We start from the raw sequence: 26,794 nt of genomic DNA, 5'->3' as shown, positions 1-26,794 counted from the left end.
ACAAAGAGAGTAAATTCTCCTGTGACTTGTGATACTTTGTATCATGACTCCTATTATTCCGCAAGTGGCTACTAAATATTGATGCAGAACAGAGAGTCAAGTGTCTTATACCCTGAAGTAGAATAATAACAGAAACTTTAAGAAAGACCAATTTATGTTTTGGTCTGTTTTCAATAATTGCTCAAAGGAAAAAAAAAATTGTCTTCTTTTCATAGCTACCCATTGGCATTCATTGCTGCAAAGATTGCCCTAGGAATCCCACTTCCAGAAATTAAGAACGTTGTATCTGGGAAGACATCGGCCTGCTTTGAACCTAGCCTGGATTACATGGTCACCAAGATTCCTCGCTGGGATCTTGACCGTTTTCATGGAACATCTAGCCGAATTGGTAGCTCTATGAAAAGTGTAGGAGAGGTGAGTCCTTGGTTTATTAATTAATTTTCTTCTTGTTCTCAGTTATTTTGTCAAATTTGTGACACCATTAATAGTGTTAAAGTTGCCTGGATACTGTCAACACATGGACAGTGTTAAAGGTGCAATTGACAGTGTTGAAGTTGCCTGGATATTAGCATACTAATATGCCAACAGTCTCTATTTGACTGTTAACATATTACATATGTTACATGGCCATTTTGCTGGATTTGAAGGCCTTCCTGTTCAAAAGGTGAGGCCATATGTCTGGGTATATAATATAGATACATATATGAAAACACATTCATATATATATATAACTGAGTTGTAATATATTTTATAACCAAATCCAGAAAGTAATATAGAATATAATATATTAAAAAAGACCACTGAACTGAGTTTAAGAATTCAACTTTAGTCCATTCATGCAAACTGTGGCTTTAACTTCCTGAGACCTCATTTCCCACATCTATAAAAGAATAGGCTGGACTAGATCATCTCTCAGGGTCCTTCTAGCTCTAAAATTCTAAATTGATAAGAGCATAGTGGATTATTAAGCCCCCTTTAATTATACTAAAAAGTTCTAAGCTTTTAACATCTTTAGAAGACTTTTTAGAATGTGCTGTGTTATACTATTTGAAATTAAAGTTAGCCTTTGATTATTGCATCTTCAAAGATGCAGTGTTCTTCTGTGTGGGAGGAAAGAAAGGAATTCATATCTTTGCTGAGATTCACTCCCTTGCCTCCTTCCACCAAGTCCTAATCATTTTATGCATCCAGAAGGTTTGGGATAGTGGAGAAAACATGAACCTCGGAACCAGCTGGACTTGGATATTACTCTTGGCATTGCCACTTATTAGCTACAGACTCTCAGGCAAGACACTGAGTTTCAGGATCCACACCTACAAAATAGAAATAATAATATTTACCTTGCAGGATTCTTATAATACCCCCCTTAATAAATGTAATCCATCATTATTGTTATTATTAAATTAGTATTCATAAATGTTGCATAGGGGTAGAGGTTTTGAGTGTGGACGTATGAACAAATCTCAGTCTTTCTCTATCATTTGTCTATCTACCATTTATCTTAGTTTATCTGTATCTCATCTCTATTTCTGTTGTGGCCAGTGTGGGAGCTTTTAGTCTATGTATCTAAGCTGGTTAGAGTACAGAGTAAAAGGCTTGTGATATATTGTTCCATATTGTTCTTTATTTGTCCCATAACACAGATGATAGGCTAAACCCAGACCAGCCATTTCAGAAATGCATGTCACTAATCACAGAAAAGATAGATTAAATCTGTCACCAATACAGGGAAAAAGAAAAAGAAATGTTTTACTGGTCAATCATATTCACACATGAAAGGCAGAATTATTACATTTTGTCTTCCTTAATTTATAAGATACTAATGAAAGATTTTAAAGTAATTTTGTTGTCAAACAAAAAATAAAAGGTCAGGTGGAGTTTTGTTGTCTAACACCTTACATTTAGTTCAAACAGTGAGCAAATATTTCCTGAATTCTTACTACATGCAAGACACTGGGAAGAGAAAAAATGAATAGATTATAGATAATTGAGATACATTGTCTGCAATTGGTAAATTCAGAATATCTGAACTGACACAAATATATGATGAATTATTAATCTCTGGTAAATATTAAAAGATAGTATTTATATATAGGTGCTATGAGAATATAGTAGAATAGGGTTGAGGAAGCCCATTACAGTCATTCCACTGGAAAATGTGAAATAGTCACTCAAGGGAGGTGCATTTTAATAGTTTAGGGCAAATGTGGTGGGAGGATGACTTGAACCCAGGGGATCCAGCCTGTAATGAGCCCTATGGTGCCACTACACTCCAGCCTGGGTAACAGAGTGAGAACCTGTTTCAAAAAGCAAAAATGTATAGAGAGAGTATTGAAAAGCACAATTTTTGAGCAAACATTTATAGTTATATATTCCTTTATTATATAGGTATCTTTTTTTAATGGATCCCATGTATCATTATATAGAATTGCTTAAGAATAATAAAAATATATGGAGAGTTACTTATAGAACTAATTTCAGCCAAATTTTAAATATGTAATACCTCAAATTTTCTTAAATATACCCAAAATATTTCCTTAATTTTACAGAACCATAAAATGTCTGATTTCCGTCAGTCTTTTCCATGCCCAGGCTAGACAGTCTATAAACATATTGTCGAACTCTTCAAGATACCACTATGACTTGCAAATTGCATATCTGAATTGCGTTAACAGGTTGTTTATTCCTGCTCTTGTGAGTTTTCCCTTATTTCTAATTAAATTTGGAACTGTGTGAAAAGGTTATCTGTTTTGCTTTAGTGATCACTGAATATGTATCTTGTCACATAATTGACATGAAGATTTCCTAAACTGACATTAATGGTAATTTGAGTCTATTTGAGGAATCACAAAAGTTTACTGAAGATAGCATTACGACTGCTATTATTTTAAATTGGAGACCAAAAATGCACAGCAATCTATTATTCTATGAAAAGATTTGAAGACAATATTTATCCAGTGAAAATAACTGGGTAGGTTGCAAGATCAATTTAAGTTTAGTTCTGACATGCAACTTGTCCAAACTAAATCACCACATAATTTTTCTAATTGATTAGTGTAAGATGAGCTGTAAAGATTGCGGAAAGACACATTGAATTTGTCATAGGAAGTTTAGTCTCCTCCTATGTTCAAAATCATAATCATCAGTATTTGTTATCACTCTCAAGGTTCTATTAATATTAATGCTTAGCTATAAGGAAAGCCAACCTGTCTTGAATACTGACTGATACTTATTTACAAATAGTTCTGTTTTTGTGTTAATATATTTCTGGTTTCTCTTTATTTGCCTTCCATTCTAAAGAACATTTGCATAAAGCAAGATCTTCCTAAGAAAAGGTCTCTATCTTCAACTTTGAATTTCTTATTTTAATACTATGGTCCAGAGCAGGTACAGGTGATTTCCTCATCAATCTCAGCAAATACAGCTGAACTCCCCGAATGGTAAAAGACTGACCTAATGAAGACGTATTATACCAAAACCGTGGAGAAAGTGAGAGAGGAAGAAAAAAAGGATCACCTTTTTTTGAGAGGCATTATGATATATTTTTTGTTCTTGTTTTATGAAACATATTTTACATCCAGTTCAGTTACAAATTAAAGATACATAAGCTCTTTCTTTCAGTATGAGATCTTAAATATGTATTACAGGTCATGGCTATTGGTCGTACCTTTGAGGAGAGTTTCCAGAAAGCTTTACGGATGTGCCACCCATCTATAGAAGGTTTCACTCCCCGTCTCCCAATGAACAAAGAATGGCCATCTAACTTAGATGTCAGAAAAGAGTTGTCTGAACCAAGCAGCACCCGTATCTATGCCATTGCCAAGGTAAGATGTTACAGGGGGCCCAGAGCTACTAGTTGTTTTTCCAGAATGTAGTCAGTCTGGACATTAAAATAAAACTGAATCACAAAGTGGTTTTAAATCAGGGATTTTTGGAAAAATTTTAATTATTTTATATTATTAAACTGTCTATAGATTTCATTAGGGTCTTCTACAATTAATTATAAATTATCATTTTTTATTTGACTTTAAGCCTGGATTTAAGGGCACATTGCAGTTTTAAAGGAAGATTAAATAGATAAAATGTCCCCCTTTTTAAGTATACTTAGTACTATTACTCTTAAATAGATTTGACAATGTTGACTTGTCCTTTCCTATTAACTTTATTACATGTTCCTTGAATGTGTAAAATTGTATTGTAGAAAGGAAGGTGCATACAATAATGTCCCTTAGTATGTGCTACTTGAGTCTAGAATAATCTTAATTTATTTGCTTCTCTTTCTGGGTTTAAAACCAGCAACAGACTATAAAGGGACCCCATGATTATAGGGTTTTCCATGTAATTATTTTATTGGTCTTACTTTCAGGAAAAAAGGCTCTACATTTCTCACTTCCCTCCACTACTTGCTTCTCATGTAAATTAAATGCCATGTTAATCTCCTTTCATATTTACTGTGCTTAGAGTTTTGAAGTTTCAGCTCATCTGATTTTATAAAAGGTGACTTGGGCAGCTGGAATCTGTCTGGTCAGAAATCCCTGAAAGGCTTTTTGACATTTAAAGAAGCACAAGCATTAATCCTCCAACAGTATCAAACCGCACTGGTTCTACAAAGCTCCACTGACCATTGTGTGTGTGTGTGTGTGTGTGTGTATGTCAGTGTGTGTGTGCGTGCATGTGGGATGAGTAGATGAAAACATGAACTTTCTCTTTAAAGTGATTCCCATCTTTGTAATTTGCCTGTGGAGAAACAGAAAAATGCTGTTAGTGATTTTCAACTCATCGCAACTTTTATGTCCATATTTGAGTCCTTAAGAGACCAGAAGGAGAGGAAGGGATATTTCCTTCCTTGCCTCCGATGCATATTCTTCTCACTTTTATGGTTTCTAAATGGAAAATATTTAAACCCTACTGAAATTCTGGGAGTTGCTATTATCTCTTGATGGGCATTTTCCCATGTTGAGTTTCAAGGTAATTAGAATTTGTCTCTGGTGGTGGTGGGTGGGATAGCAGTGATAAGAAGTTATTTTAGAAAACCATTTCACCTTCATCATTTATTGTCCCTATTTCAGTCTTTTACTTAAGAAGCAGCTCATGACATTCATGTGTGTGTGTGTTTGTGTGTGTGTGTGTGTGTGTGTGTGTGTATATGTATATAATTTTTTCTCAGGCAAAGGACAGTAAATACATTTTTTCCTTAAGTCTAGCAATCATGTTTCTGCCACTTTGAAGGAGATGAAAAAGGAAAGCATTTCCAAGTTCCCAGCTAAGCTGTAAAACTCAAGCAAATCTCTCATTCTTTTCTAACAGACTTATAAGGGATGAGAATCTGGGAAAAACGTGTGGAGGTTCTTTCTTTCACAGGGTACCCTATGTATGAACAAGAAGTGCAGGGTCTGCATATAAATTATGATCTGCTCGAGTGCTGGGAGAAGGAACTGATTTCTGTTTGTTAGAGGTCATCATTACTGTTCATTTCCACAGCAACCAGGAACTTGGTGATTTTGACAAAGAGTGTAAGGACCGTGGAGGGCTGAAGGGGAAAAAGAATGAAGGGAGTGTGTAAATCTTTGCTTGCTTTCATGATTCTTAGAAAAGAGCAACTTGCTCTGAGGTCTGATTTTTACAGCAGTCTTATTTCAGGATGACTGGATCATCACCTCTTTTGATTTGGGCAGAATGCAGGGCATTATTTTTGATTTTTGGAACATTAAAGTAACCTTAAACTTGTTTGGGGTCATTATAGACTTCATTACAGCGGTGTTATATAGCAAAGCTGCAGTGCTTGGAGATGAGGTCTTAGGACTGGCAGGATCTTGCTTGCTGTTAGAAATCATGGATTTGTTTTTTATCCAGTCTATCACTGATGGGCATCTGGGTTGGTTCTAAGTCTTTGCTATCATGAATAGTGCTGTAATAAACATATGTGTGTATGTGTTTCTATAGTAGAGTGATTTATAATCCTTTGGGTACATACCCAATAATGGGATTGCTGGGTCAAATGGTATTTCTGATTCTAGATCCTTGAGGAATTGCCACATAGTCTTTCACAATGGTTGAACTAATTTACACTCCCACCAGCAGTGTAAAAGCATTCCTATTTCTCAACATCCTCTCCAGCATCTGTTGTTTACTGAGTTTTTAATGATTGCCATTCTCACTGGCATGAGATGGTATCTCATTGTGGTTTTGATTTGCATTTCTCTAATGACCAGTGATGACGAACTTTTAAATGTGGCACATATACACCATGGAATACTATGCAACCATAAAAAGGATGAGTTCATGTCCTTTGCAGGGACATGGATGAAGCTGGAAACCATCATTCTCAGCAAGTTAACACAGGAACAGAAAACCAAACACCGCATGTTTTCACTCATAAGTGGGAGTGGAACAATGAGAACATATAAGCATAGGAGGGGAACATCACACACCAGGGCCTGTTGGCAGGTGGGGAGGTAGGGGAGGGATAGCATTAGGAGAAATACCTAATGTAGATGACGGGTTGATGGGTGCAGTAAACCATCATGGCACGTGTAAACCTATGTAACAAACCTGCACCTCCTGCACATGTATCCCAGATATCTCTCTCTCTCTCTATATATATATATGTGTGTGTGTGTGTGTGTGTGTGGTGTGTGTGTGTGTGTGTGTGTGAAACAAATCATGAATTTGACTGTAGTCATCCTTTCCTTCCTTCCAGTGAAATGACTACAGGATTCTAGGCCCTCCCTCACTGTATGTGCTTGTGTGAAAATCTCCTTTGATCTATTAAAAGTTTCAGTAACTTAAAGTTCTCTCTACCTCACAATGTTGATGGCCAACAGCTAATTGTGCCTTTAATCGCTTAGAAAGTAAGACAGAATGTTAAGTCTTTGGGAACCTGACTGTAAATACAGGGAGAATTAAACAAAAGAAACATCAGTTGACTTAGGAAATGAACATGGCTTTGAGTATTTCTGTTAAATGTCATCTTACTCTAGTCAACAAAATTATGAGCCATGCCATAGCTCAACTATTATAATCATGGTCTCTCCGATACTACAATTATGTAAAAGCTTTATGAAAAGTAAGCTCCCTGGGCTGAAATATAATGGCAGAGTTACTAGTTACATAATATTAATGGATCTTAAAAATGCAGTGTGTTATTCTAAAATATGTTTTCTTGGAATATTTTCTGATTTTTTTCGCTGGGTATATATACATATACACATACATACATACAAGAATAAAAATAGACATCTTTTAGTACAAAGATTTTGGTTTTGAGAGTTTATCTCTTCTTTCAGTTGAATTTTCTACTCAGCTTAATGACCCATAGTTTAGTTTTACTTTTGAGAAATTGCTAAAGTGAGCTTGAGGAAGAGGCTGAGCTGCCTATCAGAAGAGAAGTTATTACTACATTGTTTTGGGATATATTAGGATTTTAAAAAATGCCTGCCTTAGCACAAAAATCATAGTGACTGATTCAAAACAATTTTTTGTTTGAAGCCATCCGTGAGGAAATATTCTGGAGGAATAATGCCAAGCCAGATCTGACCCATAAATTCTCACTGACTGTTGTATGTTTGTGTGAATGTGGACTGAGGTGATACAAATATGCTATTCCTACAGGGTAACTCCCAGCAATACAAGTTAAGTGATCATTATATTAATTCTAGATTTTCTTACCAATTTGGCTTAACTGTAGTTTCAAGAGACTCTCTTTAGTTCCAAAGAGATGTACCAAATTTAGGGTATAATGGGTAACATGATCAAATAAAGAGGAGCGAGTCAAAACCTGTGAGGAGATTTTTTTGAGAACATACCACTCTGATAACTCAAGGCAGGCACCGCCTCTGTATGCCATTTGTGGATATAGTTGGCACCATCTTTATGTTTATTGGAAGGAATGTCAATGTCAGTTTCATGTTTCATAACTCAGTCTGTAGTCTCAGGCTCTCTAAATAACACACACAGGCATGACTCCTATGTGTTTTCAACCAAATAAGACATTTAGAAAAATGTTTGCCAAAGAAAGTATCTCTTCTCCTCTTGGCAGGCCATTGATGACAACATGTCCCTTGATGAGATTGAGAAGCTCACATACATTGACAAGTGGTTTTTGTATAAGATGCGTGACATTTTAAACATGGAAAAGACACTGAAAGGGCTCAACAGGTAAGGCAGTGTTGCTCTCATTCATGCCAGACACCTTCAGTGCAATTTTTGAAGAGTATTCTTCCTACTCTTAAGCATTTGGTCAACATTGTGATTCAATGAGGTAGATAGTGCCAATGTTGGAAAATAGTACCTGCAGCCAGGAGACAAATGGCAGTTTTTTTTTTAGATGTTTATCTTTAGAAATGTATCCATTAATCTTTTTAATCATCTTCTATTCCCACCCTTGTCATCAGACATAGTAATAAGGTCTCTTGAATGCACAAAATTGGTATACATTTATGATTATTATTTAATTATGAAATACTTTCTAGATTTAAATTTTATTAATCAATGAAATGAATATTTCTGTTTTCTAAGAATTTTCTTCTACATTTTGAAGTCTGTTTTCCCCTTTAATATCAATCTATACATTGCTGTATATTGAGGAGAAAATGTATTCCTTTTGCGTTCTACTATTTTTAAATTAGGACATTCAGTTCAGCATACAAATAAGCCACATTCAGGTTTCTCTCAACACACTCTTTACTTCTGACTAATTTACATTTTTACCTCCATCAGGGCCAATTATTTTTAAACTTCACTTTATGTTGAGAATATTTTGATAATGTAGGTGCCTTAAAATCTGCTTTTAAATTTTTCATGGGAAAACTGTTTGCTGGGGCACCTTAGGCTGATGAAATCATGGATCAGTTTTAAACATCTATCTTCGATAAGAGGAGCATTTATTAGCAGATTAAGGAAGACAATATAGTCCTCTTGAACTTCTTTCCTCTAAAAGCACTCTGAAATACACTACTATTGGAAAGACGTCTCACCTGCAAACTAGGGATGTGCTTAGAGAAGGAAAAATTTTCTTTGCATAAAAATTGTTCTCAAATGATTTGACAAAATGTAGATACTTTAATCACTTAAAATATCTTTGAGGACAGTGGAAGAGCTCAAAACCTGGATTGCTCAACTATTCAGCAATTGCAATATATAGTTGGGTTGCTGTATTTGCCTGATCAATATGTGGACAAACTGGGCAATAAAGCACTTGCTTTTCTTCTTGAGAAAAATTAGGTTCTTTTTCATCTATTTAATTATTGCCCATGTCAAATGCTTGGTTTTGAAAGCTGAGGCATTGTATCTGACGAAGATGAAACTAGCTATTGTTGCTTGTAAATCATCCTTTCTAGTCATCACATAAAATGAACAGTAGATAGCAAATAAGTTAGGAATTGAGCCTATACATTTATCTTATAATTTTGCTGACTTAAGTTTTCTTTCTTGGTTTATGATGCCAGCAGAACTTCTGTCTTGAATTATAGTCTCTTCTCCTGTTCTCAGTTTAAAGCAACTGAGTTCAAATGCTTATGAAACCACTCCAGTTAAGCCACATGGGGGTGCTAGAAACTTACAGTATGCCAGTCACAGCAGTGGAAAAGACCTGGGGTAGAAAATAACAGATGTTATTGTGATTTAAATTTCCACTTGATATACGTTCTGATTTTTGGACAAATTCAATGTTTTAATTGAATAGTTTTCGTTACAACCAGAAGGCAGGTTGAGATTCTAACTAAGCATAAATAAGGGTATATTGATAGTGAAAAAGGTCCTTGGAGGATTAAAATAACACACTGTTACAGATCACTTACAATATTTTTCTGACTTCCACATTCTGTTGCGTTTATTTGCCTGCAATTTGACATTTTCAATCTTCATTTTTCTGGCATAAATATATTTGTAAATAGAGATATTTTCTATTGTTCATAATGATCTACATTTAAAACTCTTTATGAAAAGCTTTATATCATTTCAAAAATTAAAAAAAAGTATACTTAAAACCATCTCTACTGTATAAATTTGTTTTTGATCCAGAGAGGTTGAAGTGTCTATTATATAGCAAAAGCTAAAGTAAACCTGGAGTGGACCTCACAGATGATCCGTGGCATTAGCAAACCTAAACCCTGAGCTCATTATCTGAGTGTCACTTTATGGTTTAATTCCTTTCTTTTTGAAGTGTCATTGATGCACACATAGCAATTTGATAATGATTGTTATTTAGTGGTATTAGATAAATAACAAGAATAGATGGCCACTAAAGCTACCTGTCTCAATCATTTTGTGGCACATAGGGGTCTGAAGTTGAAAGGATATGACAGCTGATGGAATGTTAAGTATGTAGGTCTTGAGTTTCCTTGCCCTATTTTAATTATACTCACCATTAGTCTGGGTCATAAGTCCTCTGCTTTTTCTCAGCCCCTCAATATCCAGGGAGGCTTAGTCATCAAGGTATGTACTGCTCCAACAGTAACAAGAGCTCCCTATTAATGATCTACAGCTGACTTACGTATTGCCAGTTTGGAGAAGGGCTGAGAAGATTAGTTGTTCTTTTTTATTTGTATTTATTTATGGTTTACTTTGAAGATCTCAACTGCTTCTGTGTTAGAATGGCTGTCTTTAGCTGTAGGCCTAGGAGCTAGCGATTTATTTGTTGTGTGTTGAGAGAACTCAAGAATTCTCCTGCCTTATCATCCATCTCTGGTGCCAATGTGCCGCACTCCCTTTGTACTTTTCATGTAGATCCTTGGGAAGACAGGCAGTGGGGATCTCACTTGGGAAAAGAGAAGTAACTTAAGAGAAAAGTAAGAATGCTAGACGTGGGTTTTCTGGTTCCATCCTTGTGCACTGGAAGGAGCAGACTACAGAGCCAGAGAGATTGGTGCACAGTCCTCCCCACTATAGAATCAGAGGTACATTACCTCCTTCATTTCTCCAGCTTCATGTTCTTTCTCTTAATCTCTGCTTCTAGTTTTTTTTTGTGAAGCTTAATTTATATAAGTATAAATGACGTCTGACATATTGTGAGGGCCCAAGAAAATTTTTCTTTTCCTCTGAAAATAAAAAGTACTATTTGTTATAATAAAGGTAACTTTATGATTTTAGATATGTATTATGTATTATGATTTTAGATATGTAGATATGATAGATATTTAAAGATTCATTTTCAGACTCACAGTTTTCATTTGCTTATGTGTTTTGCAATGTATCGTTTCTTAATTTCCTTTATGATGCATCACTTATTTTAATATCAGATCTATTTTTTAAAGGAAGCAATTAATGATAGCTACTGATGCAAACGCTATTCTTATCAAAAGATAAATAGCACTCCTTTATGCTAATGAATAAAAATTCCTACTCTACAGTTGTTAATCGATCAAATTCTAAAGTCCGATAAATACATTTAGTAGCAGAGGATGAGCATATCGCTAAATTGATGGTCAGTCTCTGACTTGTGTTTACATATAGTCATCCGAAGTGAAGTTCAGAATTTGAGTCCAAAATAGAATATACCCACACATGGACATAGGGAGGGGAACATCACACACCGGGGCCTGTCAGGGGTTGGGGGGCTAGGGGAGGGATAGCATTAGGAGAAATACCTAATGTAGATGACGGGTTGATGGGTGCAGCAAACCACCATGGCACGTGTATACCTGTGTAACAAACCTGCACGTTCTGTACATGTATCCCAAAACTTAAAAAATAATAATATAAAAAAAGAAATATAAAAACAAGAACATAGTTTTTTATGTTTGAAATGTAAACAATACATGTACTTATTTAAGCAATAACTTCAAACAATATATTTTAAAATAAAATACAATGGAAAATAGTAAACAAGAATATACTCATATATTTAGTATATATAAATATTCACAGATTGAGATGGGGAAAACAAAAGAATGATTGTAACTAGGTAGGCATCATGGAAATAACTGATGAGTTTTCTATGCCTGTCAGATAGCAGAAATCACAATAAGAAACCCCCTTCCTTGAAGGGGAGAGAGAAACATGATTCATGCTGATGATGATGTGTGAAGTCTCATCTTTCTGCAGGGTGATGAGACAAGAGGGATAGGTATATTAGGCCATTCTTGCATTGCTATAAAGAAATATCTGAGACTGGGTAGTTTATGAAGAGGTTTAATCAGCTCACGGTTCTGTAAACTTTACACGTAGTGTGGTGCTAGCATCTGCTTGGCTTCTAGGGAGGCCTCAGAAATCTTACATTCATCGTGGAAAGCGAAAGGAAAGCAGCTGTGTCCTATGGAAAAAACAGGAGCCAGCCAGAGAGAGAGAGTCGGTGGGGGAGATGCCACATACTTTTATACAACCAGATTATGCAAGAATTCACTCACTATTGCCAGGAGAGCACCAAGGGGATGGTGCTAAATCATTCATGAGAAATCTGCTCCCATAATCCAGTCACCTCCCACCAGTCCCCATCTCCAACACTGGGGATTAAATATCAATCTGAGATTTGGGGCGGGGACAAACATAAAATCTATAACAGGTATCAGAATAATCAACTCAGCATCCTAGCTTTGAGTGCTTGCCCCCTCAGAACTCAGTATGCTGTCTTTAATACCTGAATATAGTAGCAATGGCAACCCTCACAAGACTTCTGAAGCAATATCTATTCTTACCAGCTTAGGTAATAACCATTATTTAGACAGCTTTAGCCAAAAAAAAAAAATCTCTTTCCCACTTATGCTCGCTGACTTTCTCCTTTTCCACTTAAACTGCTTATTGCTACCCAAGGGCATGCTGGGGAAGCTGACTGTTGTAGGCAGTTCCCCAGATTTATAGGCTGGTGTAGTAGCATTCACTGACCTAGGGTGATAACATATTTACAGTGGATTTCTTCAGGATTTGAGAAGTTTCTTTTTACTCAATGTGATATAAGTTGTATCATGTAGGATACGAATACTTGTTATATGTATGCTTTGGAATTTAGATGTTTAATGGTCACCAAAGGTTGTTTAACTTCACATTGTCAGATCACCCTGCAAGGAGTTTGAGGAAAGTTAAGTCTATATAAATTTTTAGTGGAACCACAGCATGTGCATAATCTCTGTCCATTAGCCTTCACTGCTAAGCTACTCAGATTTTAGTCTATTTTTCCCATACTCACTCTCCCACTGCCGACTCTTTCACTCATTGTGCTCTTCCCATGTAGCATTTTAATAAATACTAAAAGAAAAATATCCTTACTGTGATCTGTTAGAAATTATAAAAATCTCACCTCTAGTTCTTCTTTTCTATTAGTGCATAGATTCAATTTTGGTCATATAAAGATCTGCCTGGAGAGAGGAAGTGCAGGTATGATAAATCAAATAAAGATGTCAAATGTCTTCACCAACTAGGTTATTCTAATATAGCCAATTCCCTACTGTAACCAAATAATGAATTTATAACTCTTAATACTGAAACTTGAATTTTGATTTAGTTTAATAATTCTGAATGCCTTCCAAGTAAAGATAATAATCACCAAATTTTTGGACTACATATTAAACACTGTTTTAAGCACATTAGTTTGTTTAATTCCTAACACAACATTAAGAAATCCGTGATCATCCTAAGTTTATTGATAGTAAACTGAGGCACTGAGAGATTCAGCAGTTTCCTCTACATCACGTACTAATAAGTGTCAGAATTGGGATCAAGCCTAGGCAGGACTCCAGAGCCCAGGATACTTGCTATTTAACCCCTTATATTTGATATCTAAGTACATACTTATATACTTTTTACCTTTTTTATTAAAAAGTAAACATTGTTTTTATGTACAATGTTGCTATTTATGTGAGCAATGTTGTAGACGATGCTTGAAAAGAATACTTACTTACATCTAAGTATATACTTACATACTTACATATCAAATACAATATATTTGTATTTCTGTATACGATAGATGACTGCTTAAAAATAATACTATATATATGTATATGCTTATATACTTACATATCAAGTATATGGTATGTAAATATGCATGTAAATATATTAAATACATGTAAACGTAAGCATATATATACACACAGGAACAGGTTTGCTTAGGGGTATAGAAACAGATTTGTTTAGGGGTGTAGATGACATCTAGAGGAAATAAGAAATAAAACAACCTAAAACAGACACCTTCAATATAGAAACAGTAGCCAATAAAGGGGTAATAGTCCTATCATGGTAGAACCAGCATATATAATTAAGTTATAATGAATTAATAAATAAGCACAGGTACAAACATCCTTCTGTTGGACCCCTCTTGCTATAAGTATGTAAGGAATTCAACTATAATAGAGCTTATGAGAAAGAACTATTTCAGGACTTTACACCCCAAAATTATTATTTATAATACCAATTTGGATTGGCAATTTTATATTGAAAGACACTCATGATACTTAAAAAAAAAGACACATGAACAGGCAAGAAAAAAAAAGTGAGAGTACTAATTACCAGCTTTAAGCATCTGTTTCTCCCTCTGGCTGTAACTCTTTTTAAATTTTTTATTTCCTTATTTTTTGGGGGGGGGGGTTCTTTAGCTATTTCTGACTGACGTATCCAGCTTGGGGATTTTATTATATCTGCCTAAATTGTATAATTTTGTTCTTTTACTGGCTAAAACTAAGCTGAATTAAGTTTTGAATCTTTGCTTCAAGTGATGAGCTTAAAGAAGACGGCCAGCCTCTGCTTGTGCTATATACCGTGTTAAATTATCAAAGTGAAGGTTTTCCACCATTTATGATGATTGTTTGTTCTTGTGCATTCCATTCATTTTGGGCAATTTTCCTGGAATGGTCCATTTTGCTGTCTTGTTTTTATGTACAATGCTGCTATTTATGTTAGCGATGTTGTAGATGACTACTTAAAAAACATCTATTTTCATTCATTTTGCATATTCAAAAGTAGGAGACATAACCATTGTGATACAATTTATACCATATAAGTATTGGAAGCTAAGATTTGTATCTGTTTCCCTATTGTTGACATAAACTTTACTACGGATTTGTTTACAAATTATCCAGATACTGCTTTTGTGTAATATTCTATAGGTTTCATGTATGTGTGTGTGTGTGTGTGTGTGTGTGTTTTTGCTATCCTCACTCTAATAACTTTAATATTCTCTTTCCTCTTTATGGCTTATAGTCAATGTAGTTAAAGAAAAAAGAGTAAAGTGCACTTCTGAAGGGTCCAATTTCCATCCGAAATCACTACGTTCGGTGTGATAAACTATGTCCATTGGTGAGTGGTGAAAAATCATAGGTGTGCCTATTGCTTAGGAAAATAATCTAGGACAACCCTGGTGAGTTCCACTTGGGCATTCAAGTGCTAAATTGAGCTCAGGAAAGTTGGCCATTTCCCTGCAGCCACAAACTTCTGGCAGATGTAATAATGCAGGTGTCACCTTAGTTGGAACACTCCCTTTGAATGTCCTCTCCTACACATGCTAGCTTCTATTGACTTTTTATTTAACTTGCTCATGAGGCATGGCAAAAATCGGGCAAGAACGTTTTGTGCTTATGCTTGATTGAAGCTTCTGGGGGAAAAGTGTCACCTAAGAGTTGTTAGAACTTAGATATAAGAAACAGAAGGGTCAGTACTTTCTGATGACAATGTATATTTTCTGGTAGAAAAAAAATCAACAATTTTCATCTTAAACTACTAAATATACAAGTAATTTAGAGAAAGATAATATAACATATAATTACATTATAATGTTTGTGGTACTTGACTATGACATATTTTTGTGATAGCATCTATTATTTTGGGTATAGAAATAAGAATGGAGATGATTGAACACTTTAACGGAACCCATTAATTTGACTTGCAGAAAATGGTCTTATGTCTTCTCATATTACTACTAACTCATATGATATTCTAAGCCTCAGTTTCACCCTAGTGAAAACAAAACAAAAGGAAACAACAAAAACTCCCTTCTTATTTTGCTGGTCAGCCATGCAGCTAGCTGAATATATACTATATGTAAAGTAACCAACTTTAAAGAAAAACAATCTTACCAGTTACTACATATTACCATTCTATGCTTTCAGTCTTCATACTGCAAGCCATTTATATAATAAACCTCTTCAGGAATGCTAAAAATTGGGGCGTACATATACAAGTACTTATTTATTTGTAAGAGAAGAGTATTACCATGGTAAATTTTATAACTCTGTGAACTAATGCCAAAAATACATTTTATTTTTAATTTGCTTTTATGTTCCATGTAATAAAAGGATATTTTAGGTGATGTCATAGGTTTGATAGGACTCCATTAATTTTTAAAGTAATAATTTATTGAGATAGATATAACATTTTACATCAAATATTTAACATTCTGAGAGTCTTCATTTGTTATTTAAATAGTGTTTTCATAGTTTTGGCAAATAATTGTGCATTTTTGAATGTGTGAGAGAGTACTTACGAGTCTGGCATGGACAAGATGAATGTTTTGCTTAAAAGGTTTTCAGAGTAATATTCAGATGACTCATAAAGTGCCTATTATGTTTCTGTATATTAATTATTGTATGTTTGATAGTTCATAAGAGTATAGAACTTAAAAATTTTAAGTTGATTTAAAATAACACATACTCAGAATATGTGTGTATATATCTATAGTCAATAATTTACATTATTCCTATGTTAATGTCTCTGAACTAAGTGTGATGGGATATATATTTACTTGATGCCGTTTATTTTTATTAGGAACTGTTATTACACCAAATGGTGTTTGTTCTATTCAATCATTATGTACTGGGTACCTACTATGTGTAAGGTTTTGTGCTAGTTCCAAAGCCATTTGTTGATGAATAATCACTAGTTATTAGACCAGATGGTATTTGTTCTTCTATTCAGTCATTATTTATTGGGTACCTACTATGTGCTAGTTCCAAAGCCATTTGTTGATGAATAATCACTAGTCATTGAACCTGTAATATAGGTTTATAACCTATGCAAATAGCTATACATAAACAGGACACATTAATGGACATGTGAGAAGCAGAAATATGAATTCATGAAAGTTTAGTGGAGGTTAGAAACAAAAGCTCTTAGCTAACTTACACATGTTATCTCATACAAGTCTCAAGGTATAGTTTTTAGAAGGTATGTGTCTCTATCCCATATTTTATGAAAGAAATGATGACTCAGAATGTTTAAGTAAATTCTCCAAAGTTTTACAGGTAGTAAATGTTGGAGCCAGGTTTTAAGTTCAGAAATTCCTCAATCCAAGGACAATATTCTTCCTTCAATATATCCCACTGTCATAGGAGCCAAAGAAGAGAGAATTTAAAATAAATGAAATAGGAAGACAGTTTCAAGAGGATTGTATGGTTTAGAGAGAGAAGAGAGAAACAGAATTAAGTCCTCATTTGATGTTGGTTAGATAGGAGTGGAAGCTAGACTATCAAGACCAAATATATAGTGAGAAAGAAGAAGTAGGTAAAGGTATGAATTCTACTCAGGAACTGACAATTTGTGTTTGCTCTTTATCTTATTTATGCTATTTTTCATAACAGTGAAAATCTGACTATGAGGAAATTAAGATAATATAAGAAGAAAAATTAAATTGGATATTAGCTACCTGTTTGTTCATTGGGTGAAACAGTGGGTGCCACACAATCTTACTTCATTGTTCTGTAAATATTGCATATATACTAATATCATTTCCCAATTAAGTTGTAATTTTCATTAGGGAAAGTACCCAATACCATAATATCTTAATATACTTTTATTATAGGTCTTTCTTAGCAAGAAATTTTGTTAATTTGTATGAGTGCAGAATAGAGTTTACTGTGGCATAAGGTATAAGTCATAATTTCTGAAACAGATACAAATGGTTTCCAATTCATTATTTACCATATATTTTCTTGGGAATTGATACATGGTGTTTTGTATAAACATCAAAAATATTTGTATGATAATATAATAAATAAATATTCTTGGTAGAAAGTGAAAATCATCATTTCTTAGTGATGGGAAAGGAGGGAGAATTGTAGTGGAGCAAAATGCAGATGATTTCTGGTTGTTCAAACAGATTGAATTCACAAAATTCACAAAATTATTAATTAGAAAATACATAGCCCAATATATAAACTGACTGTGTTGGGAAATATTGTAGACAAACATCTCTAGGTTTTAATTTTTTAAAGTAGTTATGTATCTACTAATTAGCTAGGAAGGCTCTGAATAAACTGTTTTTTAATAAAAGTAGATTTATCTAATTTATATTGTCAAAGATTATATACATGTAGGCATTATAGGTATATTGTGAAATCTCTAATTCTTGGTGAGAACTAACCCGTGTTTGTGTACTCTTGATCTTCAAAAATTATCCACGTTTTCAAATTTTTGCATTTTCTGAGAAGTTTTTGTGAGAAATATTCATAGACATTTTCAACTATATGAAAGGATATTATTTTATTAATCAGTGAAGAAGGTTAAGGCAAAAATAAATACTTATTTAAAATACAGATATCTACTGTTATTTCTCTGGTGATGTTAAAGTACATTTCTATTATAATAAAGGTGAAAAATATCACTATCCTATTTTTCTGGATGGTGAAACTGAATCACACGAGGTGGGTGTCATACTTTTAGTCGCACCAGTCAGAGGAAAGCAAGGAATCTAGCCCAGGGCTCCCACTTTCAGTTTTAGTCACTAACCCTTTTCAAAAGCTTCTTTTTCGAGATATGACTTTTAAATCAGACAGCTGGAGATCAGTTCCTCCTTAGCTGTCAAGTCGTGAGCTGCCTGCATTGTTGACCCCACTTAGAGGGGAAACATTGTGAGGAATTTGCCCTTTTCCAAAACTCTTGGGGAAAACACAGGAAGTCTGGCAGGGAGAAAGCCCCAGCAAGTCACCTTTGAAAAATGTAAACAGGATTTTCAAGGGTACAAAGACCCAGGATAAGAATTTTCTTTTTAAGTTTCACTTTATTTATAATAAAAGATTGCATGTATTTATACACAATATATGTCTATAGATAGATTTTCTTTAAAATACAAGTACCTTGTCTTCCATGTTTAGGCAGGTATGAGTAAAATAACTCTTGAGCGTAGAATGGAAATTAAATTTACACAAAATAGGCTGCCCGAGCTGTAATTACAGAAGCTGGATAATTAGTTGCTGACCCCAGAATTTCTTCACCTGGTAATTTATACTTGAGATGCCTTTATGGGGCATAAAACCTTCAAGTCTGACCTTTGGATAGTCACGCATTTCGTATCCAAAGAGTGTAAGGCAGCGACCATGCCTCCCAACAGTGGAGTAAATGCCTGAGAGCGCTCTCTCTCCAGAAGATCAATTTTGATTTGCAGGGAGTCAAAAGTATGGTGGCCCTCACCACCTCAAGATGTGAGTACAGAAATACTCTACAGGAGAGGAAAGAAAACAAAGAGAGCTGAGGTGCTGGGCCAAATGGAGGCAACTTGCTAGTTTTGCTCTGCTAAACTTCTCCTGCTTCTTCTCTTCTTCCTCTTCCTCTTTCTCCTCTCTGTTGGTCTGTTTCTTTCCCTTCTTCCTTTTCCTCCAGCAATTGCATCTATTAAGCACTTATTACTTTCTTGGTGTTGTGCTGAACACTTACCACATTTATTATTTTATCTGACTGATGAGTCTTTTTCTCAGGATGGTGGAGCATGACTGCAGGTTTTGGGCAAAGGTATTAGCCTTTCTGAGGTTGAAGTAGGCATTTTGACATTATTTGCCTATATAACTATAATGATGATGATGTAATGGCCATCACAGCAATATCTACCTGGCAGTATCAAATTGCAGCTACTTCTTCTACCCCTCCCCTTCTACCCACTCTTCAGCTGATAAACTGATGAGTATATAGTTGTAGTGTCAAGTGGATAATTTTTGCTCTCATGGATATTAGTGTGCATTTTACATGTCTTCTTATGAAAAACCCCAGATAATAAAGATATCTGCTTTCCATGTAGGTAGTAAGCCTCCTATCAACATAGATTGAATATGACATGTCACGGGGAATTTAATTCTAGAATTTTCCCACATCCTCCTAAAAATAACTTCTTCTTTTCCTCCTTTCTAAAAATGGCTTACATTTTTTCCTTCAAGAACTAGAAAAATGTAGTCAAAAATTATTCTTATATATCTTACATTTTTCTAGGAAAAAATATGCAGTAGTTATTAGTAGATAGGCTTCTGTTAAGTTTTTGGGAGGCCAAGACAGGTGGATCACGAGGTCAGGAGTTTGAGACCAGCCTGGCCAACATAGTGAAACCCTGTCTCTACTAAAAATACAAAAATTAGCTGGGCATGGTGTGGGCACCTGTAGTCCCAGCTACTTGGGAGGCTGAGGCAGGAGAATCGCCTGAACTGGGGAGGCGGAGGTTGCAGTGAGCTGAGATCACACCACTGCACTCCAACCTGGGCAACAGAACGAGATTCTATCTCAAAAAAAAAAAAAAAGTTATTTATTTTAACAAGGCTCTAAGTAATTCTTTCTAGAAGTCAAAGAAAGATATATTCAAAGTTATATTTATGTATTTGTTGCTTGGTACAACCTATGTGATGTTTGGAAAATTGCTCTGTGGAAACATGATGATTTCAACAAAGATGATAGAGATGTTTCAAAATATAGGACTTTCAAATAAATGTATTTGCCATAACAAATTATAAAACATCAAAGAGTGCCCATTCAATCCCTATTTTCTATGAGGCCTTATAAAGTGTTTCTTTTTATCTGTTAGATTTAAATTCTGTACACATAAAAATCTTACATTCAGGGGAAAATCAAGAGTTTTGCTTACTGAATACATCTTTATTTTGGGGAAGGCATACATTGAATAGATTTAAAATTATAAATAAATGTATTCATCAGAAATAACAGAAACAATATTTCATAGTATGGACTTAACTCTTTAGTCCAATTGGCTCAAGCAAAAGCTATTTGATTGGTATCAGCATGCTTTTTTTGAATATAACAGAACACTTTCTTATCTATGAATTGACATAACTTACTGCTTTGGTTAGGCGGTTTCCATTTGTTTTTTATCTTGGTAAAGACGAAAGGTAAAATTCAAATTTGGTAAAATCAAGGGCAGAGAGAGAGTCACCGCATCTTAAATTAAGAACCATGGCCCAGGGGCGGTGGTTCATGCCTGTAATCCCAGCACTTTGGGAGGCCGAGGCGGGTGGATCCTGAGGTCAGGAGATTGAGACCATCCTGGCTAACACGGTGAAACCCCATCTCTACTAAATATACAAAAAAAAAAAAAAAAAAAATTAGCCGGGTGTGGTGGTGGGCGCCTGTAGTCCCAGCTACTCGGGAGGTTGAGACAGGAGAATGGCGTGAACCCACGAGGTAGAGCTTGCAGTAAGCAGAGATCACGCCACTGCACTTCAGCCTGGGCAAGAGAGCGAGACTGTCTCAAAAAAAAAAAAAAAAAAAAAAAAACATGAAAAAACAAAATGTGGTTTATTAAGGCTCAAAAATTGCAATTAACCCACATTGAGCTTTTTTCATCATTATTCCTTGTATTCATAGATCATAATTATGACATTATATTCAATACTAAATGAGTGGCTTTACCAGATTAAAAGTAATATCATGATATTTCTGGATTATTAGGGTCATTAAAGATTAACAAAAAAGAAGATGAAATTCAGAAAATTAAAACTTGCCTATTTAAAGATGTCTACTTTATCAGTTTCTCATAAGGTTTCCTTCTTAATGTTGATTTTGCTGTTATTATTACTAGCCTTTAAGGTGAAATATAGTTTTACGTATGCCATTTTTTGAAAATGATTACTTGTAACATTTTAGCCTTATTGTGATAGAATCTGGGTCCACTTAGCACTATTAGATAATTTTCTCGATGCCATATTTTCATGTGAACATTGGATCTAGGTATTATTTGCTCTGTACAAGAAATTTAAAGATTCAGGTCTTCTTGAATTCCTTCAAAGACCTCATTCCTGTATAAAAACAGCCATGGTACTCAAAAATTAAGACAGAATAGTATTGTCTACCCAATTGCCTGGGTTTTTATACTTTGATTTTTTTTTTTTTTTTTTTTTTTTTTGAGACGGAGTCTCGCTCTCCCGGGCTGGAGTGCAGTGGCCGGATCTCAGCTCACTGCAAGCTCCGCCTCCCGGGTTTACGCCCTTCTCCTGCCTCAGCCTCCCGAGTAGCTGGGACTACAGGCGCCCGCCACCTCGCCCGGCTAGATTTTTGTATTTTTTTAGTAGAGACGGGGTTTCACCGTGTTAGCCAGGATGGTCTCGATCTCCTGACCTCGTGATCCGCCCGTATACTTTGATTTTCTAAATGCCACTCCTATTTTTGGAAATTGTCTTTTGCATTTCTCTTAAGGAAATACGTAGTAACTTGTCTCCCTGAATGAAGAGAGGTGATAGCATTATTGTGATTGTGGCATGGTCTTGAACCTATGAAATGCCAAAAATAATAAGCGAAGCAGTAAAAAACTCAAGAGAGAGCCTAGTGAGGGTTCATGAGGGAGAGAACATATATCTTACTCAATTCTCTTATTAAAGCAATAGTCATTACTGAACATCAGGCTTAGTTTTTTTCTGCCATTTTGGAGTGTTTATTTTTTTTCTTTTTAAAGAGGATAATAATAAAATTGCAAACCCATCCCATAATTGTAGGCCAGGTGGAGTGCTCATTTTCACATTAGAGCTTGTGCAATCTGGAGGGAAATTTGGTTTAGTATTACTTGTGAGTTGGTGGATCAGATAAAAGCCAGTCAAGTGGAAGAGAGGACTGTGTGAAGTGCGCTGGCTCCCCTGATAATTAGAATGCTGCAGGCGTTCCTCCAGTCAGCTAATAGATTTCCCCAGCTCCTCTGTGCCAGGTGAAAATTTCCTCATTAAGGAGAATTTATTCCATTTCCTTTTATCATTTATTATTGAAGACTAAGTGTGAGTGGAGGAAGTTTCAGAGATGACAGGGAGGAATTTCAAACAACAACAACAACAGTATCTACATTGGAAGTCTTAGAGAGCGAAGAGAAAGACTTGTATTGTTTGTAAACCAGAGAACACACCAGAGACTTCTTGCTGTAGAAGCCGAACCATGCTGTCTCACCATTTAAAGATTATGGCAGAGTGTGTAAAAGTCTGATGGTCTGGTTTTAATGAATTTTTTTCCCCTTCTAAAATTTCAAACTGTCATTTTGTGCTGCTAAGTAGAAAGAAACTGAAGATTATGAAAAGGCCAGCATCACAGCCATTTGGTGTGTTGTTTTATTGTATAGATTCTATTATGCAATGATGAAAGTCTAACCTTTTGTAAAGTTTGCCCTTGAACTCTCAAAGCAAAGCAAACTGGCAAGGGAAAGAAAAGTTGTATATATAATAGCATATTTTACAGGACATTGTTCTGAAATACGGATTTAATGTGTACATATTCAAAAGAGTAAAAATAAACATAAAATACTAGTACATACAAATACACATCAAACAACAGAAGGATAATTTATTATGCATATTTTAAAATTGTGTGCTTTTGTGCAATATGCTTTCTTCAGCTGATCACATTTCTAGCTGGGCATAAAGCTGTCTTGATTTACAACATAATATAAATGGAGTATTCCCTATTGAGGTTTCAAAAAGCAGTGTTGAATTAGAAATTCAGTATTTATATTTCTTTTAGTAATTATTCTGTTTTGAGTTTGTTTCAAATTAAGATTTTTATTTTTCTGAAGGAAAAATAAAAATGTTATAGCCTTGTTTCAAAAATAAGCTTTTACCTAGTTTAATTTAAAAAACAAAAACAAAAACCCACCGTGATGGAAATTCTTTTTGGCAAACAAAATGAAGGGAGCACAATGTGGGCAGATAAAGACGAGGAGCATCTATCTGAGTCTCCACATTATTAAATGAGCTTTATGTTTGCTTAAGATTATTCATCTTGTATCTGACTCTGAGGAGATTTTACCTGATCTAAATCACTGCCCCACAACTAATGAATTGTGTCTTTGAACTGTCTTTTCTTTTTCTTTGATTATAATGGGACACAAAATAAAATTTTGTATCAGAACAAGCTGGGACTAAAGTCAATTTTCTTCTGTGTATAATGACATATCAGCCAGCCTGGTGTTACACAGAAGAGAAAACAGGAGAGGAAAGGTGAGGACAATACAGAAAATTGACCTGCTTCCTGTCTTGGCGTTAAGAGTACCTTGTGGAATTAGGCAGCACAGACTGTGGGAAGGGATCTAACTTGTCTGTGCCTCTCTAATGACTGTGGTGGGTCAGGATCAACAATGATTTCTCAGTGAGGAGGATTGCTAAGGGCTTTGCACTATTTCATGGTCATGTCTAAAGAGCAGAAATAACCAGAGAGACCATGAATACTATAGAAATTATATCACTTTGAACATCCAATGATCACACATACCCAATATCTGTATTCAAGTTAAGGTAGATGAACACGAATGTACTAATATACTATTTCAATTTAATAATTCTAATTTTCCAGACATTTTAAAGTATCATATTATGTTATTGATCTAGTTATTTGAAAATTGAGCAGACGTTAAAGCAGTTTTTGGCTCACCAAGAAAATGTCCTAAGAATCAACTAGTGAGATTAAGATATGCAATGTGCAGGTCTAGCAGGTACATCTGTTTCAAAATTCTTACCTGGTATGATTTAAGGGGATGGCTATGTAGAAAGTTTTCACTCCCATTCTGAAGTATCACTCACAATCATTAGTTTGTGTTACTGTTACTCTTCTCAGACATTTCCTTTAAATTATGAAAACTCTCTGGTGTGGGAAATGCTACAGACGGCGGAGCAGTAACAATTGAGTTAGTCTGATTTACAGATGACTTTTTTTTCGTCACCAGAGCTGAGTACAAAATTAACTCACTTCACTTTTTAATGCACAAGGCCAATTCTTATCAATCAACCTTTTCTTTTCTTTCTCTCTGCTTTCTTGTTGTCCCTTCTTTCTTTTTTTTTTTTTTTTTTTTTTTTTTAGACGGAGTCTTGCTCTGCCGCCCAGGCTGGAGTGCAGTGGCCGGCTCTCAGCTCACTGCAAGCTCCGCCTCCCGGGTTCACGCCATTCTCCTGTCTCAGCCTCCCGAGTAGCTGGGACTACAGGCGCCCGCCTCCTCGCCCGGCTAGTTTTTTGTATTTTTTAGTAGAGACGGGGTTTCACCATATTAGCCAGGATGGTCTCGATCTCCTGACCTCGTGATCCGCCCGTCTCGGCCTCCCAAAGTGCTGGGATTACAGGCTTGAGCCACCGCGCCCGGCCTCCCTTCTTTCTTATTATTTTTATTTCTTTGCTGGTAAGTGTCCAGTTTTATTCAGTAGGTAGAGGAGGAAGACTTTGTATATTTTCTAGAGATGTCTACATATATTCTGTTAGACTCTTGTGGTGAAAAAGAACAAGATAAATTATGTGTATTCCAGAAATGAAAATACTACCTTCCTGCATGAAAATACTGCATTGCTGAATGTAGATGAAACAAATGCAAATTTACTGCATCCCTAATAGAAATGTGAGGAATCTAAATTTTTCTTATTTAATACCATTACTTATACTTTTCATTTTAAACAACATAGCGACCTTTGAAGAACTGACTGGTATTCCATGTAAGAAGGAATGCAAACAAATAATTAAAGACCCCCTAAAAATTATCACAACAAACAAATAGAAAAACCTGACTGAAAAAGCTAAAGATAACTACATGACTTCTGTTTATCTTAGCACTTGAAGAACCTGCACTTGTGGTGCTACTGTGTTCGCCCATGGTCACAATTATAGATGTGATGGTTCTTTTCAAGGCATGTGTCTTAAGTGTATCTGGATGACTCTTCTTCAGAGTTAGGATTTTACTCATTTAAGTAAAAGTGGTTATTGTTCTAATTTAGAAAAATAGCTTATTTGTCAACCACTTCCACTGAAAGGCTGTGCACATAAACAAATGAGCAATTGGTTTAGGAGCATATTCTTGGCAAGGGAAGTGGAAACATACGTTTCTTTTTTTTTTTTTTTTTTTTTTCTGAGACAGAGTCTCCTTCTGTCGCCCAGGCTGGAGTGCAGTGGCCGGATCTCAGCTCACTGCAAGCTCCGCCTCCCAGGTTTACGCCATTCTCCTGCCTCAGCCTCCCAAGTAGCTGGGACCACAGACACCCGCCACCTCGCCCGGCTAGTTTTTTTGTATTTTTTAGTAGAGGTGGGGTTTCGCCGTATTAGCCAGGATGGTCTGGATCTCCTGTCCTCGTGATCCGCCCGTCTCGGCCTCCGAAAGGAAACATACGTTTCTAAAACAAATAGCAACAATAACAAAAAAAAAGAAAATCTTTCCTCTGCTTTTAAAATTAATTTCTCTCTCTCTGTCTTTTTTTTTTCCCCCGAAACTAAAAGTGACCACAAACTTTGGTGTTTCCAAGGCTCTCTTAAGCTCAAAAGTCCCCTCTGGGGTAAAGCCTTTCCAGACTTCCCCATTGGAAGCTGGGGGCCCCTGCCGTAAGCCACAGCATCAACTTGTGCACACTTCTCTCATGGCACCTCTCATGATGTAGACATATCAATGGCTGTTTGTGCTTCCTAACATACTCTGACCTCCTAAATGTAAGAATACAATATTTCATCTTCCATCATTAATATAGGCAGCACAGGTCTGATACACAGCACATATTCCCTAAATGTTAAAGCACTAATGAAAGAATGATAATGAATGTGGCTCTACCCTCACCATCCACTTTCCTGTTCACTCTTTCCAACTACAAATCCTCAGTATGTTTCCCATACATGCCATGTCCACTGTTGCTCTCAAACAATAGCCAATATTGTTGCCATTGTCTAT

At 35.4% G+C, this 26,794-nt stretch overlaps 1 protein-coding gene across 2 annotated transcripts in view; it reads left to right on the top strand.

Moving 5' to 3' along the window:
* Positions 1–26,794, top strand: part of CPS1 (carbamoyl-phosphate synthase 1) — a 133,851-nt gene that overhangs the window by 63,493 nt on the left and 43,564 nt on the right. For both annotated transcript variants that reach the window (XM_033230408.1, XM_033230407.1), the window contains 3 exons: positions 216–414; positions 3,648–3,824; positions 8,039–8,157. In XM_033230408.1, the coding sequence (XP_033086299.1) occupies positions 216–414; positions 3,648–3,824; positions 8,039–8,157 (495 nt within the window). The remainder of the gene's footprint in view (positions 1–215; positions 415–3,647; positions 3,825–8,038; positions 8,158–26,794) is intronic.

This window comes from Trachypithecus francoisi, unplaced genomic scaffold (assembly GCF_009764315.1).
Source record: "Trachypithecus francoisi isolate TF-2019V2 unplaced genomic scaffold, Tfra_2.0 Lachesis_group13, whole genome shotgun sequence".
Taxonomy (NCBI): Eukaryota; Metazoa; Chordata; class Mammalia; order Primates; family Cercopithecidae; genus Trachypithecus; species Trachypithecus francoisi.
Note: the sequence above shows the minus strand (reverse complement) of the source record. Positions and strands in the feature narration are given on the sequence as shown.